Here is a 17862-nt window from a genome sequence, read left to right as displayed (position 1 = left end):
CCGTCGCTTCAGCCTTCCTGCCATCACTTCAGCCTTCACTTCCCTTCAGCCTTCATGCCGTCGCTTCAGCCTTCCTGCAGTCGCTTCAGCCTTCGCTTCGCTCCTGCTTCCTACCGTCGCTTCAGCCGCTCACTCGTCGCTTTGTTTTGACAGTTCCTGCTTTGACAGCTGTCAGCCGCTCACTCATCGCTTCGTTTGACAACTCATGCTTTGACAGCTGTCAGTTGTTTGTCGCTCCACGTTGAACTGAACATGGGTCCCATCCTTTACCTCCTTACCCTGTTCTTCTGCTCTCAACCTGCCTTGGTCCTGTCGGACCAATGCTCCAGACTGCAAGCTGACTGCCACTTCCTCGACTACCACACTGTAGACCTAGGGGGCGACCACAACCCTGACCGAATGGGGGATTTCAACTTCTGTCACCCGGGTTCCCAAACCTTACTACGTCACTCGCTGGTGCCTAAAATCACTGGGACTCAGTACTGGGAACTCTCTATATGCCAACCTTTCCATGGAACAACAATACTACCATATGGACTGTGCTAATGGATCGTACCTCCTCTATGGACAAGGTGAGGCCCTTCGCCACCCAAATTGGACAGAAATAGAGCAGGGAGGGGCTGTGCATGTTTATACTGACAAGCAACACCAAACGGAAAACCTAATGTTTGGGTTCCAGTGCCTCCTCTTGACCCCAAAACTTTCAAAGCCCCAACTACAAGGGATTTGTTTGAGGCGATTTTGCTGCCTGTGGAATCCTGGACACACAGAGGGCTGGAAAGGGGGAAGAGTACCTTGAGGGTTGGTACCACCCCATAGGCCCTTCACCCACCTCTCCAGTATGGGACCACACCGGACCACAGCGCTGCGGGGAGATTGCAAAGGACATAACCCTCTTAAACTCCTAACCCCCACACCCTACCAGTACAGCCCCATGCCAGCTCGGAGCAGATCCAACTTTTCTTGAACCTGATTTGCTTTATCACTCGCGACTTACCGGCGGGAAGGCAAAGGAATAAGGGAAAATCAAAATCCCTCCCCAAACTCTCTGACGTGGCTGCCAATAGGGAAACATGGGGCAGGGCACTATTCCCTGTGTATGGAGCTAGCTCCAACCATGTAGACATCTTAAACTTACAGGCGTACTTTTAAAATTCATGCAGAAGGCAGAACAGAACAGAACCGAATTGCTACGGACTCTTTATTGTCCAGTGAGGGCGGGACTTGTGCCCTGATCAACTCTGAGTGCTGCACGTATGTCACAGACCAGACTCTACATATTCCGGGACACTTGAACAATATCCATAAGTTGGCTGGACAACTGGAAGCTATTCAACATGAAGGACTTTCGGACTTTGACATATGGGGCTGGCCCCCCCCCCCAACCTAGGATGGTTATTTAAAGGAATTGTTTTAGTTTATGTGTACCTGTGTTTTGTTGTGCCATGCATTGTATTAACCCTTGTTGTTCCCTGTTCCGCTTCTTCCCTGACACAAACCCCTCAAATCTCTTTCCCTAAAGAACTTATTCTCAGCACCGTACCCTCTTCCCAGAATATGTTCAGATGTGACACTTGAGGAAGGAGAATACCAGATCACAGAGCTTTGGCACCCAGGACCCCAGGGAAGGGCAGGAAGGAGCGGAGAAAAGATTCGTTGTTCTTTCAGAACTGGGTCACGAATCTATCTCCGAATGGGGGACTGTTAGGGAATTTTATAGGGGGGGGGCACCCAAACGAGGCTTCATTTGGGAATCAAGATTGGCACTAATGCCCTCAAGGGGACCCCATTTGATCCTACAACACCACTCTAGTATCGCACCAACACGAACCCCTCAAGATCAAGCCCTGAGTAATAAAGGCTCCCTTTCCTACCCTTTCTCTGTTGCCTGAGACTCTATGTAACCATATTTCTTTATGAATGAATACAGTGTATCTTTATTTCTAAATGAAACCTCCTTTTTGCGACTCTGGCCAAGGGCTCTCAGGGATGCAGGGAACAGCCATAATCCCTTAAGCAAGAGGTCAGGTAGCCAGGGTGGTGCTCCTCTGCATATCCATAATCCATTCAGGTACCATCTCCTGCCATTCCCAACCCTCCGAAGCCAGAGGCAATACACACAACTGGACCCATTGTTTCCCCCCACCAGGTACTCAAGGATCCCTTCCCAGATACTTACTGGTACTTGCTTAACAATGTCCTGGGACATCCTTATGCTAATCCTGCTTACCTCCTGTTTACCTGTATGCTAATGCCCCTTGCACCTTCCCCTTTTCTGATGTTTTACCCTGTCACAAGTGATGTATGTATGATGCTTTCGATGTGCATTATGGGATGGTGGTGGGAAGTTTTAAAAGTTCTTGCAGCCCTGTTCACAGTGTTCAGTCTGGCATTGAACCTGCTGCGCAGTAATAAACCTTGCTGTTTGCTCCGGATCATGGCTGGACTCCTTCCTTTTATACTCCGCAACGACCACAGGCCCTTGCCTGATGAGCTGGGTGGCTGAGCATTCTCGCACCCAGAATTTTGCCCTAACAGGTATAAAACCTAGTAAAATATTATATATATATGTTTTCACACAACATATATATACAGCTTGATTGTGTAAAACAAAGATACAAACCTGTATCTTACAAAATTTATAAAATAGAAGTCTTTTTCAAATCGCCCGCGAAGCCGCGCACCCTTTTTCAAAGCGCCCGCGCAGGCAAATTTAGCTGAAACCCTTCGGTTGTGCTGGGTTGAAGCTAAATTTGGCTGCAGTGGCGATTTGAGAAAGACGATTGGGTAATGTAAGCAGGTTAACACGTTGGCAGGACTATAAGAAGACTTGTAATTTTAGGAGCACTCTAGAAAAACTGGAGGAAAAATAAGTTTGGAGTAATAATTGTATTCGGTAGGGGGGATTATGGCTAAAGAACCAGGAGAGGGGCTGGAGGGAAGTCACGGGATTCAGGGAATCTTTTTTGGGGGGGTTGATAAATACTGTTTTAGGTTATTTTTGTATTTATTTATTTTCCATTTTTGTTACTGCCTAAGTCCCTGAGGTTGGTTCTTTTTTTAAGCTGCTTTTTTCAAATCGCCCGCGCAGGCAAATTTAGCTTAAACCCTTCGGTTGTGCTGGGTTGAAGCTAAACTTGGCTGCGATGGCGATTTGAGAAACACAATTTCGTATTGTAAACAGGTTAACAAACTGGCAGGATTTTAAGAAGACTTGTAATTCTAGGGGCACTCTAGAAAAATTGAAGGAAAAATAAGTTTGGAGTAATAATTTTATTCAGTAGGGGGGGAAATTATGGCTAAGGAACCAGGAGAGCGGGGTGGAGGGAGGTCACGGGATTCATGGAATCTTTTGGGTGGGGGGTTGATTTATATTGTTTTAGATTATTTTTGTATTTTTTGATTTTTATTTTTGTTACTGTGTGTTTTCATTCTTGTTACATTGGTATAAAACCTAGTAAAATATTATATATATATGTTTTCACACAACATATATATACAGCTTGATTGTGTAAAACAAAGAAACAAACCTGTATCTTACAAAATTTATAAAATAGAAGTCTTTTTCAAATCGCCCGCGCAGCCGCGCAGCCTTTTTCAAAGCGCCCGCGCAGGCAAATTTAGCTGAAACCCGTCGGTTGTGCTGGGTTGAAGCTAAACTTGGCTGCGATGGCGATTTGAGAAACACAATTTCGTATTCTAAGCAGGTTAACAAACTGGCAGGATTTTAAGAAGACTTGTAATTTTATGGGCACTATAGAAAAACTGAAGGAAAAATAAGTTTGGAGTAATCATTATATTCGGTAGGGGAAAAAATTATGGCTAAGAAACCAGGAGAGTGGGGTGGAGGGAAGTCACGGTATTCAGGGAATCCTTTTTGGGGGGTTGATTAATATTGTTTTAGGTTATTTTTGTATTTTTTTCATTTTCGTTACTGTTTTCATTCTTGTTAGATTTGTATAAAACCTAGTAAAATATTATATAAATGTGAAGGAGAAATATAATTGCAAATAACTGCATCGGCTTGCTCTCTGGATGTTTTGAACTACGTTTCGTAATCGAAACCTCCAGAGGTCTAGCAACTTGGTGTGTGCTCCCGTGTGAGGAGGGATTTCCTCCCGGGAAAAGCGGGGGGGGGGCTGGCTCTGTTCCAATTGATGTTTAGATGGATCGATCCGACCAATAAAAATCAAATAGAGATATGGGGGTTAGAGGGAATTGGGGGGTCCAGAGTGTGGCTGGACAGAGAGGGGAGTTTTCTGAAAACTTTTGCCGGCAACCAGAAACTATTCAATCTCTCCCCACCCCCGCCAAAAACGGATATTTTGGAGGTTGGGGGGTCAGGGTCGGACTGCATTGCAAGAAGGCACCGCTGGGTGTATCCAAAAAAAAGCTGTAAAAATGTGTGTTTGGAAAGCGGGGAGGTTTTGTGTTTGCGTGATGCGAAAGCCCTGGAAAAAATATTGCACGGAATCATGGGCGTAGCCAGGATTTTTGTTGCGGGTGGGGTGGCGTGGGGAGATCCTCACTTTGCTACACATTTTTATTTATTTTTATTGATTGGAGCGGGCAGCTGTCCTCCCCCGCTGCGTCCATGCATGGAATAGCAGCACATCGGGGGTTGAAAAGTAAATGCTTAGGGAAACCTCTATGTAACTACAGTCCTTCGGTCTCTCTCGCTCATGCGCGCCACCTACTGGTAGGCTCTGTTTCGCGCTCTTTGAAATCTTAAGATGTTCTGCCCTTAAACGTTAAGATGCCCCATTTGCATACCGTTGGGAGCGAAGGGAAGCTCTCTCTCCCTCTCCCCACCGCTGGCTTTAGAGCTATTTTATAGTCAACTCCCCCTCACAGTTGATCAAAGGCATGGGTCCTTCTCATATTGTGTTGCTATCCTGACTTTTAAACATGCTAGTGTCCATTTTTATTACTCCAGTTTGTATCCAACTGGTTAATAGGTTACTTAATTTCAGCAGGTCTACCCCGAGTAAACCTGCTCTAATTAAGAAACCTATGAACTTCTGTAGGGCCTACTCTGAGTAGGAGTAGCATTGGACACACCATATTTTTTACGCTAGTTGTAAATTGCTTTGGCAGAGTTTTTCATTGTGTAATTGAAGGTTATATATGTGTGTGTATGTGTACATATGTATGTATGTATATGTGTGTGTATTTATATGTGTGTGTGTGTGTGCACGCACACACACACACAACATACCTATATACACAACTTGATTGTGTAAAACAAACAAACCTCTAAGTGTCTTATAAAATTTATAAAATAAAACGTAAACATGACTGCTTAAAAATTGTTGTTGTTTAGTCGTTTAGTCATGTCCGACTCTTCGTGACCCCATGGACCATAGCACGCCAGGCACTCCTGTCTTCCACCGCCTCCTGCAGTTTGGTCAAACTCTTGTTCGTAGCTTCGAGAACACTGTCCAACCATCTCGTCCTCTGTCATCCCCTTCTCCTAGTGCCCTCCATCTTTCCCAACATCAGGGTCTTTTCCAAGGATTCTTCTCTTCTCATGAGGTGGCCAAAGTATTGGAGCCTCAGCTTCACGATCTGTCCGTCCAGGGAGCACTCAGGGCTGATTTCCTTAAGAATGGATAGGTTTGATCTTCTTGCAGTTTGCTGTGGTCGACACAGTCAAAGGCTTTTGCATAGTCAATGAAGCAGAAGTAGACGTTTTTCTGGAACTCTCTAGCTTTCTCCATAATCCAGCGCATGTTTGCAATTTGGTCTCTGGTTCCTCTGCCCCTTTGAAATCCAGCTTGCACTTCTGGGAGTTCTCGGTCCACATACTGCCTAAGCCTGCCTTGTAGAATTTTAAGCATAACCTTGCTAGCGTGTGAAATGAGCGCAATTGTGCGGTAGTTGGAGCATTCTTTGGCACGGCCCTTCTTTGGAATTGGGATGTAGACTGATCTTCTCCAATCCTCTGGCCATTGCTGAGTTTTCCATACTTGCTGGCATATTGGGTGTAGCACCTTAACAGCATCATATTTTAAAATTTTAAATAGTGCAGCTGGAATATCATCACTTCCGCTGGCCTTGTTATTAGCAATGCTTTCTAAGGCCCATTTGACTTCACTCTCCAAGATGTCTGGCTCAAGGTCAGCAACCACACTACCTGAGGTGTACGAGACCTCCATATCTTTCTGGTATAATTCCTCTGTGTATTCTTGCCACCTCTTCTTGATGTCTTCTGCTTCTGTTAGGTCCTTACCACTTTTGTCCTTTATTATGGTAATCTTTGTACGAAATGTTCCTTTCATATCTCCAATTTTCTTGAACAGATCTCTGGTTTTCCCCATTCTATTGTTTTCCTCTATTTCTTTGCATTGCTCATTTAGGAAGACCCTCTTGTCTCTCCTTGCTATTTTTTGGAAATCTGCATTCAGTTTCCTGTATCTTTCCCTATCTCCCTTGCATTTTGCTTGCCTCCTCTCCTCCGCTATTTGTAAGGCCTCGTTGGACAGCCATTTTGCTTTCTTGCATTTCCTTTTCCTTGGGATGGTTTTCGTTGCTGCCTCCTGTATAATGTTACGAGCCTCCATCCATAGTTCTTCAGGCACTCTGTCCACCAAATCTAAATCCTTAAACCTGTTCCTCACTTCCACTGTGTATTCATAAGGGATTTGATTTAGATTGTATCTTACTGGCCCAGTGGTTTTTCCTACTTTCTTCAGTTTAAGCTGGAATTTTGCTATAAGAAGCTGATGATCTGAGTTACAGTCAGCTCCAGGTCTTGTTTTTGCTGACTGTATAGAGCTTCTCCATCCTTGGCTGCAGAGAATATAATCAATCTGATTTCGATGCTGCTTAAAAATAGTTAAAAGCAAATATTTGAAAACATTCAGAAGATTAAAAATCCAGGGCAGTTAAGTAAGAGAGGAAACATTTCTACATGTCTGGATACGCTTGCCTAAACAAAAATGTTTTAAGTGGGTGCTGAAAAGAGTGCAGTAAAGATGCCTGCTTGATGTCAATAGGCAGGCAGTTCCAAAGTTTAGAGGTTGCCACACACTGCATCAATTTAGCCTCTCTTTTTGATCACCCCATTTAAATTGTTCTATGTATATTTTTGGGAGGGGCCATTGGTCAGTCTCACCCAGGGGTGCAGTTGTCTGGGGTTGCAAGGGGTGAGTGGGTGGTAGCAGGGTCCCTAAGACAGCAATCTAGGAACCCCAGCACCCCAAATTGACTTCTGCCTCACCACTGCAAAATGCTGGTGCTATTTGCCTTCTTAATAGCCAAATAGGTGCTTCTACGCAGCTTCAGGCATCTTTGCAATGATCATCACTGAGGGAAATGCAAAACATGCTCTGCAGCTTCATTAACTACAAACCCTGAAATTTGGGGGCCCCTCCAAACTGGTGCCAAAGTTTTGCAATCCTGACTTGCCCCTCGGTCATAGTAATACATCAAACTGGGATCCCTAAAGCAGGCATAGGCAAACTCAGCCCTCCAGATGTTTTGGGACTCCGATTCCCATCATCCCTGACCACTGGTTCTGCTAGCTAGGGATCACGGGAGTTGTAGACCAAAAACATCTGGAGGACCGAGTTTGCCTATGCCTGCCCTAGAATTTGCAATTGAATAGTTTCAAGTATGGAGTTGCTGTATTTCGAAAGTCCTTTTCATTGATATTTTTCGAACAGATGAAAGCCTTCTGTCATCTAACTAACACAGGCATCTGGGAGGGGCTTCACACATTTGCCAGAATGACATAGTCCCCTGTGTGACCCATGTTTTATGTGTCAATGGCCTTTCAGGTGATCTCCTGGACATGGGGAACGTGCCTGTCTTATATTTTTGCACTTGCTTCAACCCATGTCTGGAACTCCAAGCATTGATTAAACTTCTGTTCCAACAAACGCTGGGCACAGGAATTCATGGGAGCCAAACGCATAACAAAATGTTCAATGCATACAAGGTTATCCATACAAATTACTGAGAGGCAGTATCGCTGAGAGGCCCGTATCCTTTGGGGTGCTTATTCATTAACTCTTGCACCACCCACTTTCCTGGAAGCACTAGGCTGCCAAGCTGTAAGGAAGTCTCAAACCGGTGTGTTGAGAGCCTCCATAATATTAAATATATTTTAAATATATAAATTAAGTATAAATGTAAAAAAAACTTTTGAATATTTTACAGGGACAATAAGCACTTGGTGAAAGCTATAGGGGTGGGGTTGTCACTCACAGTCATTATGAATAAGCAGCAAAAAAAAAAAAAGAGTCTTTGGGGGTTTAAAAAACAGGTTTTTTTATGTCATAAACCTTTATCAGCCAGTGCCTGCTTCATATTTATATGTCTCTGTGGGAATATATAAATACATTATAGTTTGAAAAGCTGATTTCGCAACTGACATTTATAAACAGATTCTGACTTGGGAAATAAGGAGGGCTCCAACAATTTTGCCCTTGGATGAACAGTGCACATTAAAGCTCATACAAATTCCCTTCCCTTAGATTTTAATGGGTGCTTCTATTGAAAAGCAGTGATTGATTTATTCTTTTTCTCTTTCTCCCCGCCCCCCCCCAAAAAAATTAGACTCGGCTGGATTGATTCACAGTGACTACCTCTTACGCAATGGGCAACCTGCAGAATAAGATGGAGAGGACAATCAAAAGGAACTGCTTGGGACCACAGTTCAGCATACAAGAGGCATGGAGCGGTTCCCAAAACCCTACTGAAGAATCTCCACTGGAGTCTTCCCAAGAGGATCTTTTTGAGTCGGAGGATGAGGATTTCATTCTGGCACTGGAGAGCAGTGTGGAGGAAGAGAAGGAACTTCCCGGTTCCAACACGCTGAACTTGCCACTTCCAGCACAAGCAGAAGCCCATCGTGGCCAAGTTCCCCTGAGCAGCACCCCAGGCGTGGTCTCAGAGCTGCATAGAAGCAGATGCCCCCTAAGACAGTCCTCCTCCACATCCCTTGAGCCAGAGGACGCCACCGCTATGGAGCCACCAGCCAAAAGGCAGAGGATCTCTTCCATGTGGAGATACTTCGCGACAATAAGCAAATTTGTGGTCCAGTGCCGTCTCTGCCATGGGGCGGTTCGCCTCGGGAGGCCTGACGGTTGCCAGCTGGTGGGAACCACTGCAATGCACAGTCACATGATGAGAAAGCACAGAGATGTCCTTGACAAGGCGTCAGGAAGTGGCAAGACTGCATCTTCCAGGCCTCGCACCCGGTCTGTCTCAGGCACTTTGGGATTGACGCCCGCTCTTAACAAGGCAGCAGGAAGTGGCAAGAGGACACCCTGCCGGCCTCGCACTCGGTCCATGTCAGGCACTTCTAGATTGCAATCCACTTCTCTGGCTTGTGTAGCATGCCAGCCGAGGGAATTCACTTTGCTAGAGAGCACCAGCAGTCAAGATTTTGAGTCAAGGGATGGCAACACTGTGCTGGTAAAGGAGGACCGTGCAGAGGAAAGGGCACTACGAGTACTCAAGGAAAGAGGAGCCTCTGGCTTCAAAAGGCCGCACTCCCTAGTCAACTCCACCTGCTCTGGATCCTTTGAGCCAAAGGTTGCCACCAACATGGAGCCAACAGCCCATCGTGGGAAAACGTCCTTTGTGCGGAAGCTCTTCACCAAGGATGCCAATAGCAAATCTGTGGTCCGTCGCAATCTGTGCCATCAAACTGTTAGTCTTGGGAAGCCCAGCGGTTGCCAGAAGGTGGGAACCACCACCGCGATGCACAGTCACCTCATGAAATGGCACAGAGATGTGGCTGACGAGACCAAAAGAAGCAGCAATACGACATGCTCCTTCCCTTCTAGGCAGAAAAGAAAGGCAAATGACAGTTCCTGTGGAGGAAAGATGGAAGAGCAAGACTCTGTGGCAACTGACACAGGGGGGAAAGCAAGGGTGGCTCCTCACACCATCCAGGTGAGGGGCAGTGTGACATCCTCAAACAAAACCACACAGGAGATCCTGGGTGAGGAGGACGTCCTCAGCTCAGACGCTCGGCGCCAACGTTTCAGGCATTTCCGCTACCAGGAGGCCGAGGGACCCCGAGAGGTTTGCAGCCAACTCCACCGCCTTTGCCAACAGTGGCTGGAGCCGAAGAGGCACACCAAGGCTCAGATGCTGGACCTGGTGATCCTGGAGCAGTTCCTGGCTGTCCTCCCCCCAGAGATGGAGAGCTGGGTCAGGGAATGTGGAGTGGAGACCACTTCCCAGGCAGTGGCCCTGGCCGAAGGTTTTCTCATGAGCCAAGCGGAAGACCAGAAGGAGGCTGTGGTGAGAGACTGTTTTGCTCTGGTAATTCCAAGGCCCCAATCCTTTAGTTGTATTTGGATTCACTGATCAATCTTCCAGCTGATAAATTACCAGATCCTCTCAGGTGCTAGGATCAGCAGATGGGGGGCCCTCTTGGTAGTTCCTCCACCCTCAGAGGTTTGGTGGGAGGCAGAAGGCCTTCTCTGTGGTGGCCCCTAAGCTGTGGCACTCCTTCCCCATAGAGGTACATCTGGTTACCTGCATTATACAGCTTCCAGCGAATGCTGGTGATGCTCATTTTTTACCCTGGCTGTTGAGGTGTATGCTTTTGGGACTCACCTTACTTTTATGAATCCAAGTTTTGAATTGTTTTTAGTATTGTGTATTAATGCCGCAACCTACCCTGGGACCTTGGAGTGAAAGGGAGGGTAAATAACAATTATTATTAATGATGATGATAATAATACTGTATTGGCCCAAATATGATGTACATTGAAAAGTTAAGGCGGGGGGGGGGAGAGACAATACCCGAATATAAGCCGTTCCCTTCCTCGCTTTCTCCCTTCCTGGCCTTGGGGGAGAAGATGGGGCATTACGTTTGGGACAAGCACTGCAATGCCGCGCTCCTGGCTGCATACCCAATACTTTTTGTAAGGTGGCGAATATAAGTTGCACTTTAACTTTTCAAGATCGCAATGGGGGGGGGAGTGTGGCTTATATAGGGGCCAATACAGTAATAGTAACTTAATACTTGAACATTTATTCATCTTCTGTTATTTAATGGCACCCCTGGCCTTTGCCTGACCTGTTTCCTGTCTCTCTCTCTCTCTTCCCCCCCCCCCCACTTCCTTGCATGGGCTCCTATCTCAGGTGCAGGAGATGTCATCCAAAGCAACCTCATGTTTCATGGAGGCAGAGAACATCCTGCAGGATGTCACCGAGAGGCCACTGTTCAGGGAAATCAAGCAGGAGGCTGACATGGGCACCACCTCTCTGGGTAAGGTCCATAAAGGAGCAGGTTTCAACATGGTCTCTCCTTCTCTTGAATATGCCTGGATCCTGTGGGTTGTGTTAATGTTTTCTCTCAGGAATCCTTGTTGGGTGGAGACACCTCTCTTTGTAGTCCACCTTATTTAAAGATCACACTGCTGGAGATAGAGAATAACACCCATTCTCTTCAGCAGCTTAGAACAAAGAGACACCACACCCAACATGGATGCCTACTAGATTAGCATTTGGGCTAAATCACAGAGCCTAAAATGCCTCCCCGTTTTCTTCGTCTTCCCAATAGGATGTCAAACAACGTTTGGAGACAGCGAGATGACCCCAGAGGTTCCTTCTAGAGCTCCTCCTCTTTGTGCCGGACTGGAAATGGCTTCTGCCCAATTGGAACAGGTACGGGGTGGGTGGAATCATTGGGGAAATGGGCAGGGGACCACCCAGGTTCCTTTTTCAGACCCCGCAAGAGGTGTGGGATTTGATGGGACATCCCTCTTTCAGGTTCCCGTGTCCCTTGAGGAGGTGGCAATTCATTTCAAAGAGTACGAATGGGCTTTGCTGGATCCCGGCCAGAGAGTGCTGCACAAAGAAGTCATGGAGGAGAATTATGAGAATCTGGTATCTTTAGGTAAGGCTTCTCCTTGGTTTTGCCTGATAGATCCTGAGAGGAGGAATAGTTGCTGCTCTTTGTATGCGGCAGTGCATTGTGGGAAACGTCACAGCGTGTGACAGTAGCTGACAAGGGCCTTTAGTGTGGCAGGCTCCACCCTGCAGAACTCCCTGTCTGTGGATGTTTGGCAGGAGCCACCCCTGCCTTCTTTCAGATGTGTCTTAAAAACTGTACTTTTTAGTCACATCCTTACAATATGGATTCGCCCCCCCCCCTTCAGCCAGCTAGTATCTGTTGCTGTTTTACTGGTGTTTGTAAACATGTTTTACAGATATTTATTTATTTATTATTATATTAAAGTTTATTTATACTTTTCAAATTTATGCATTTCTTTAATTTCACAATCATTTTAACATTTCAAAGTTTGACTCCCTTTCCCCCTCTTTCTGTGGTTCCTTAAATTTATTTTTTAATATCTTCTGCATATCCAAATTCATTTAATTTGCTCATTTAATTATCTACTTTAAATATAAACTTGTATGAAACTGCGGGTTATTACAGTAACCCTGCCAATGTTTTTATCTGTTTGCAATTTATCTGTAAATATTCAATAAGGCGTTTCCATTCTTTTATAAAAAGTTTATCTTGATTTCTTATTCTTCTGGTACGTTCCACCATTTCTGCACATTCCATAAGCTTTTGCAGCTTTCTTCCTTTGCTGGGACTTCTGCTTCTTTCCATTTAGGGGCGAGTAACATCCTTGCTGTTGTAGTCGCATACATAAATAAATTTCAATACAATTTAGGTGGTTCTGTCCCTATAATTCCCCAAAGAAAAGCTTCTGGTTTTGTTTTTTTACAAAGGTTATTTTGAACACCCTTTTCAATTCATTATATATCATTTCGCAGTAAGCTTACTGGCTTACCATTTTACAGATATTTATTCTGATTTAATTGAATTTATGCCACAACCCTCCTTGATATATGCTATGAAAGTGCAGGTCAAAAGGATTCAAATAAATAAGCTCTGGCCCCATCCATGCTATACTTTTAAGGCAGCATTATACCATTACCCAGGCCCTATGCCTATTAAATAATCTATGACCTGCAAAAGTATGGGGAGCAGGACTATTCTCGCTACGAGAAGCCAAGTTACAGGGAAGCAGGCAAAGGGCCTTCTCAGTAGTGGCACCTACCCTGTGGAATGCCCTCCCACCAGAGGTCAAAGAGAATAACAATTACCAGACCTTTAGAAGGCATCTTAAGGCAGCCCTATTTAGGGAAGCTTTTAATGTTTGATTGATTTCTGTATTTTAATATTTTGTTGGAAGCCGCCCAGAGTGGCTGGGGGAACCTGGCCAGATGGGCGGGGTATAAATAAATTATTATTATTATTATTATTATCATTATCATTATCATTATCATTATCATTATCATTATCATTATCATTATCATTATCATTATCATTATCATTATCATCATAATTAGGTGTCTGTCAGTATGCTCTTTTTGTCATTGATGCTGTGCAATGTGTTTTAATGTTGTACTCCACCCTGATAAAGGGGAGTATATAAATTGAATAAATAATAATACCTTATTTCTCTCAAAAAAAGGACTACCAATTTCCAGGTCTGGCATCACATTGCAGAAAGAACGGGAAAATGCATTCATTGAGGGCTCTGAAGAACAAGAGACATTAGCAGGTAGGTGCTTAACTGAGATGGGACTCCCTGCATTTTTGGCCTAGCAAGCCATGCAGATACCTGGCAGACATTTTTATTTCTGTGAGACCAGACTCCCACGCCCTCCTTAATTAAGCTGGTGGGCACCAGAGGGAAGCAGGACCTTTTTAGTGGTGTCTCCTGCACTCCGGAATTCACTTCTGAAAGAAACAGCAGGGGCTCCCCTCAGTTTAAAAAAATCTTTATAAAAACTTACCTGTTTTCTCTTACCTGTAACTGAATGCTGAAGACGTAGCTCTCTACCCTGGCCTTGAGACCTGAGACGTGTTTTGACAGCCCACCCCTTTCCCGGGACTGTAAAATTTTCTAAAATCCTTTTTTAAATTACGAATTTTAGATTGTTGTAAACCACCCCAGGACCTGCTGACGGAGGGTGCGTAGTAGGTTTACTACTGCTAATAATTTATGCTACTTGTTTCACACACAAAAATATTTAGTGCTTGGTTATAGAAAAACCTCAAAGCAAGGCACATGTTGTATCATCAAACTACAGCTATTCCCCTGCAGGATTTGGGTTGTGCTTCGCCCAGTTAAAACAGAAATCAAGGGTAAATTCAAAAGATTAAAAATAGTAATAAACTACAAGCACATCAGTATTCTAGATACCTGGGTAGACTTGTCTGAGCAAAAATGTTTTAAGCTGGTGCCAAAAAGGGTGAAGGCACTTGTCTCATATCAATATGCAGGGAATTCCAAAGTATAGAGACTGCCATACTAAAATATCAATTTCCTACAAATGCGGACCATATATAATGTGGCGTGTGTAGCAGTTGTTATTGTTGTTTAGTCGTGTCCGACTCTTTGTGTAACAGTATCTGTTACTATTTCCTTTTCACCATCAGAGGCTGTTTAATGTATTTGAAAGGATTTGCCTCCCCACTTAATATTTTCTACTTTCGTTGATTCATTGAGTTTCCTTCTTGATTTGAGGATCTGTTCCTCCTTGATTCTTTCAGGTGATGGGGGTGAAAGGGATGAAGAAAACATTCCTCAAAGAAAGAGAACTGAACAAAAGCAGAAGTGGAGGAAGAAACGCTTGGCTTCTGTGGGGGCTGGCTTCCGTGAAGTTCCAATACTAGCAGAACATCGTGCAGGCAAGAAAAGGAATATTGAGAATGGAGAGAGACTGTTGATGTGCTCAGAGTGTGGAAAGGGTTTCATTGGCTGGATGAACCTTACTAAGCATCAGAGAATCCACATGGGAGAAAAGCCACATGAGTATTCAGAGAACAGGAAGCAGTTCCCTCACAGTTCAGACCTTAATGCACACCAGAGAGTCCATGTTGGCGAAAAGCGCTATAAATGCTCAGAGTGTGGAAAGAGCTTTGTTCAGAGCATGTACCTGAGAGTGCATGAAAGAATCCACAGAGGGGAAAAGCCGTACAAATGCTTCGAGTGCGGAAAGAGCTTCAGCTGGAGTGGAAACCTGAACAGGCACCACAGAATCCACACAGGGGAGAAGCCGTATCAATGTTCCCAGTGTGAGAAGAGTTTCCGCCATGGATCAAGTCTTAAACTTCACCAGAGAATTCACGCAGAGGAACGCACTTTATAGACATCGAGGTTTTGGTGGAATACACATGTTAATTCACATTACAAAATTTGCACATGGGAGAAACTCAACGGCTAAGAGCAGGGATAGGCAAACTTGGCTTGGCTCTCCAGCTGTTTTGGGACTATAGTTCCCATCATCCCTGACCACTGGTCCTGTTAACTAGGGATGATGGGAGTTGTAGTCCCAAAACATCTGGAGGGCCGAGTTTGCCTATGCCTGGCTAAGAGCCATGAATCACATTCAAGAATCCCCACAGGAAATGAGTTTGGAATCAGCATCCTTCAGAGCAGACTGCTTTAGGTCGTAGCAAAGAATGCCAGGAGAGTGTGGCTATGATTGTATCCCTTCAGGAGAAAGCACATGAATAATTACAGCAACCTTCACAATCTGGTGCCCTCCAAATATTTTGGACTCCAATTCTCATCGGCCACATGCATCACAGCCACTGGGTTCCCCCCCAAAGAACTTGGATGGTGGTCTGTATTTTGTAGCAAAAACCCACCTTCCCACCAAAATACAGAACAACCACATAGGATTTGTGTGCGGTTGGTGTATGATAGTAGCGTGGCAAACCCGCTAATCCTTAGGTTTAGCTAGAGTAATACTGGCAAACCAGTACAGTGTGAGAGATAGGAAGGTGAGGTATGGGTCAACTGTGCTGGGGGAGGCTGGATGCACCTGGAAAGGTTTGGTTCGAACTGGTTGGATCTAGCCTGACAGGGAAAGACCGGGATGGGTCATGCTGAGGTGAGAAGAGCACAATTAATCCTTATGGGGAGTTTGGAAAGTTACTGAGGATCACAAGACTGAGAGGAGGGGGATGTTTGATGAGAGGGACATGTGACAGGTACTTGATGTGTGGGATGTGCAGTCCACCACTTCCTCTATGGCGGAGAAGTTAGGGTGTTGGCAGGAAGTGACCTGTACCTGTACATGTTTATGCATGAGGTTTGCTCTGTGATTGGCTGGAAGTTACATCGTGAGTTAATGTTTACCTGTCAAAGCTGCTGCTAATAAATACAGACCCCCGAGCTTTGCCTGGGGTTGTTCTTTTGGAACTCAGCCTTGTCTTAATCTCATTGTTGGATCTAACCATTGCTACATAATGGTGACTTCCCGACGTGATCCAGCCCTACTCATATGAAGACTCGAAGCAGTCTAGGTACCACCGGCCACGGCCCTCTTTTCGTGAGTATGGGTTCTCTTGAGTCAGTTCAGGAAGGGAGTGCACACCCGCAGGAACTGAGAGAAATTCTGAGGAATTTCAGTCAGACAGGTGCTAGTTTGGCAGAGCTAGAAGAGTTGGTTGAAGAGATATTGTTTCAGTGCCCGTGGTACTCTCAAGAGGGTTCCCTGGATTTAAAAGTATGGGACAGGATAGGGAAGCAGTTGCTTTCCTCCCCACGGGCTCCTGCCAGATTGTTAAGGCTTTGGCGGAAGTGCAGGAATGCAATTGAGTTGGTAGGGGTCTATATAAGTGAATATAGGGGTTGGTAGGGGTCTATATAAGAACCCCCCTTTCTGTATCTCATTGCTCAGTGGAGGCTGCTGCCACAGACCTCCCAATCTCAGTTCCAGAGGTTCTGGCTTTACCATTGCCTTTGGAATCCTCTAGTTTACTGGCCACCTCTCCATTGTCCCAGAAAAAGACGGTGGGGGGTGCTGTTCGGCTCGGGTTTAAGAGAGAGCTGGGGTCAGGAACGTTGACTAGAGAAGAACTGGAAGAAGGGCTTGCTTCCTTTCCGGTCACACAGGGCTTGAATGCCCAGGGATTTCCTAGCCTATCTGACTCTCTCTGTGGAAAGGGCTGGTTGGTGTTGGACTTTTTGCCCTGGTGCTTGTGGCTTTCTCTGCTGCACAGCATTGTGAAGAGGAAAATGACACCTTGCCAATAGATACAGTCCTGCAAACACTGTTGACGCTTATGATTATTTGTTATGGGATAGTGCGTATTGCAGAAGGACAGGCAGTCAAATCTCGAAAGGTCTGTTTTAAGTGACAAAAAGATTTCCATTGGGCAGAAACCTAGCTTAAACAGTGCTAGTGCTTTGCATTTTCTGTCTCTGAAGTTTGACTCCTTTTCAGCTTTGCGAAGGCTTCACAGAAGCACTGCGTTAAGCTTAAAGGGCCTGAGTAAATGTTTCCTTTTGATCCAGGAAGGTGAGAAGCTTTGATCTGCATTTCCTTTCCTTGAGATAGTTAAATGGTTAACAGATTTTTGGCTGTTCAAGTTGCTCAAGGCTTTCCTTAAAAAAAAGAGGAACCTTCCTATTGTCATTTGGCAGTTTTTCAGTCTGCTTAAAGTAGCCAGTTCAGACTGAAAACTTAAAATATCTGCAACTGATTGTTTCTGAAGAAAGTACCTTTTTCTCCTCACTAATGTAAATGAAGGCTTATGTTTTCTCTCCCCATGTCAGCTTTTATTGTCTTTTCTTAAGGGTTCAGTGAAAATATTCTGCTTGCTTATTGTCTGTATTACAAATTCTTTCCCCTTCTTTTCAAATGCAGGGTTGTCCTATATCCACTTAGGTATTAACAGGATTAGATTTGGTTAAAGAATGGGGAATGCTGGAAAACTCACTGTTTACATTTGTTTTCAAGAGCTACCCAGTTCATCGCCAGTAGCCCAACTCCAAAGGATTTCACTGTTTGCATTAAAATGAGTCTCCAATTGTAGAATTGGCAATTGATTTTTGCTTTGTGTATTTTATTTCCCAT

General features: G+C 44.9%; 1 protein-coding gene across 1 annotated transcript in view; it reads left to right on the top strand.

The window, feature by feature from the left end:
• The window catches only part of LOC132591195 (zinc finger protein 501-like), a 37114-nt gene extending 21214 nt beyond the window's left edge, over positions 1 to 15900 (top strand). Inside the window, exon 5 of the mRNA XM_060268417.1 lies at positions 14704 to 15900. Within this exon, the coding sequence (XP_060124400.1) occupies positions 14704 to 15144 (441 nt within the window). The 3' untranslated portion in view covers positions 15145 to 15900. The remainder of the gene's footprint in view (positions 1 to 14703) is intronic.
• The last annotated feature ends 1962 nt before the right edge of the window (positions 15901 to 17862 follow it).

The sequence above is a fragment of the Zootoca vivipara genome, chromosome 2 (assembly GCF_963506605.1).
Source record: "Zootoca vivipara chromosome 2, rZooViv1.1, whole genome shotgun sequence".
Classification (NCBI taxonomy): domain Eukaryota; kingdom Metazoa; phylum Chordata; class Lepidosauria; order Squamata; family Lacertidae; genus Zootoca; species Zootoca vivipara.
Note: the sequence above shows the minus strand (reverse complement) of the source record. Positions and strands in the feature narration are given on the sequence as shown.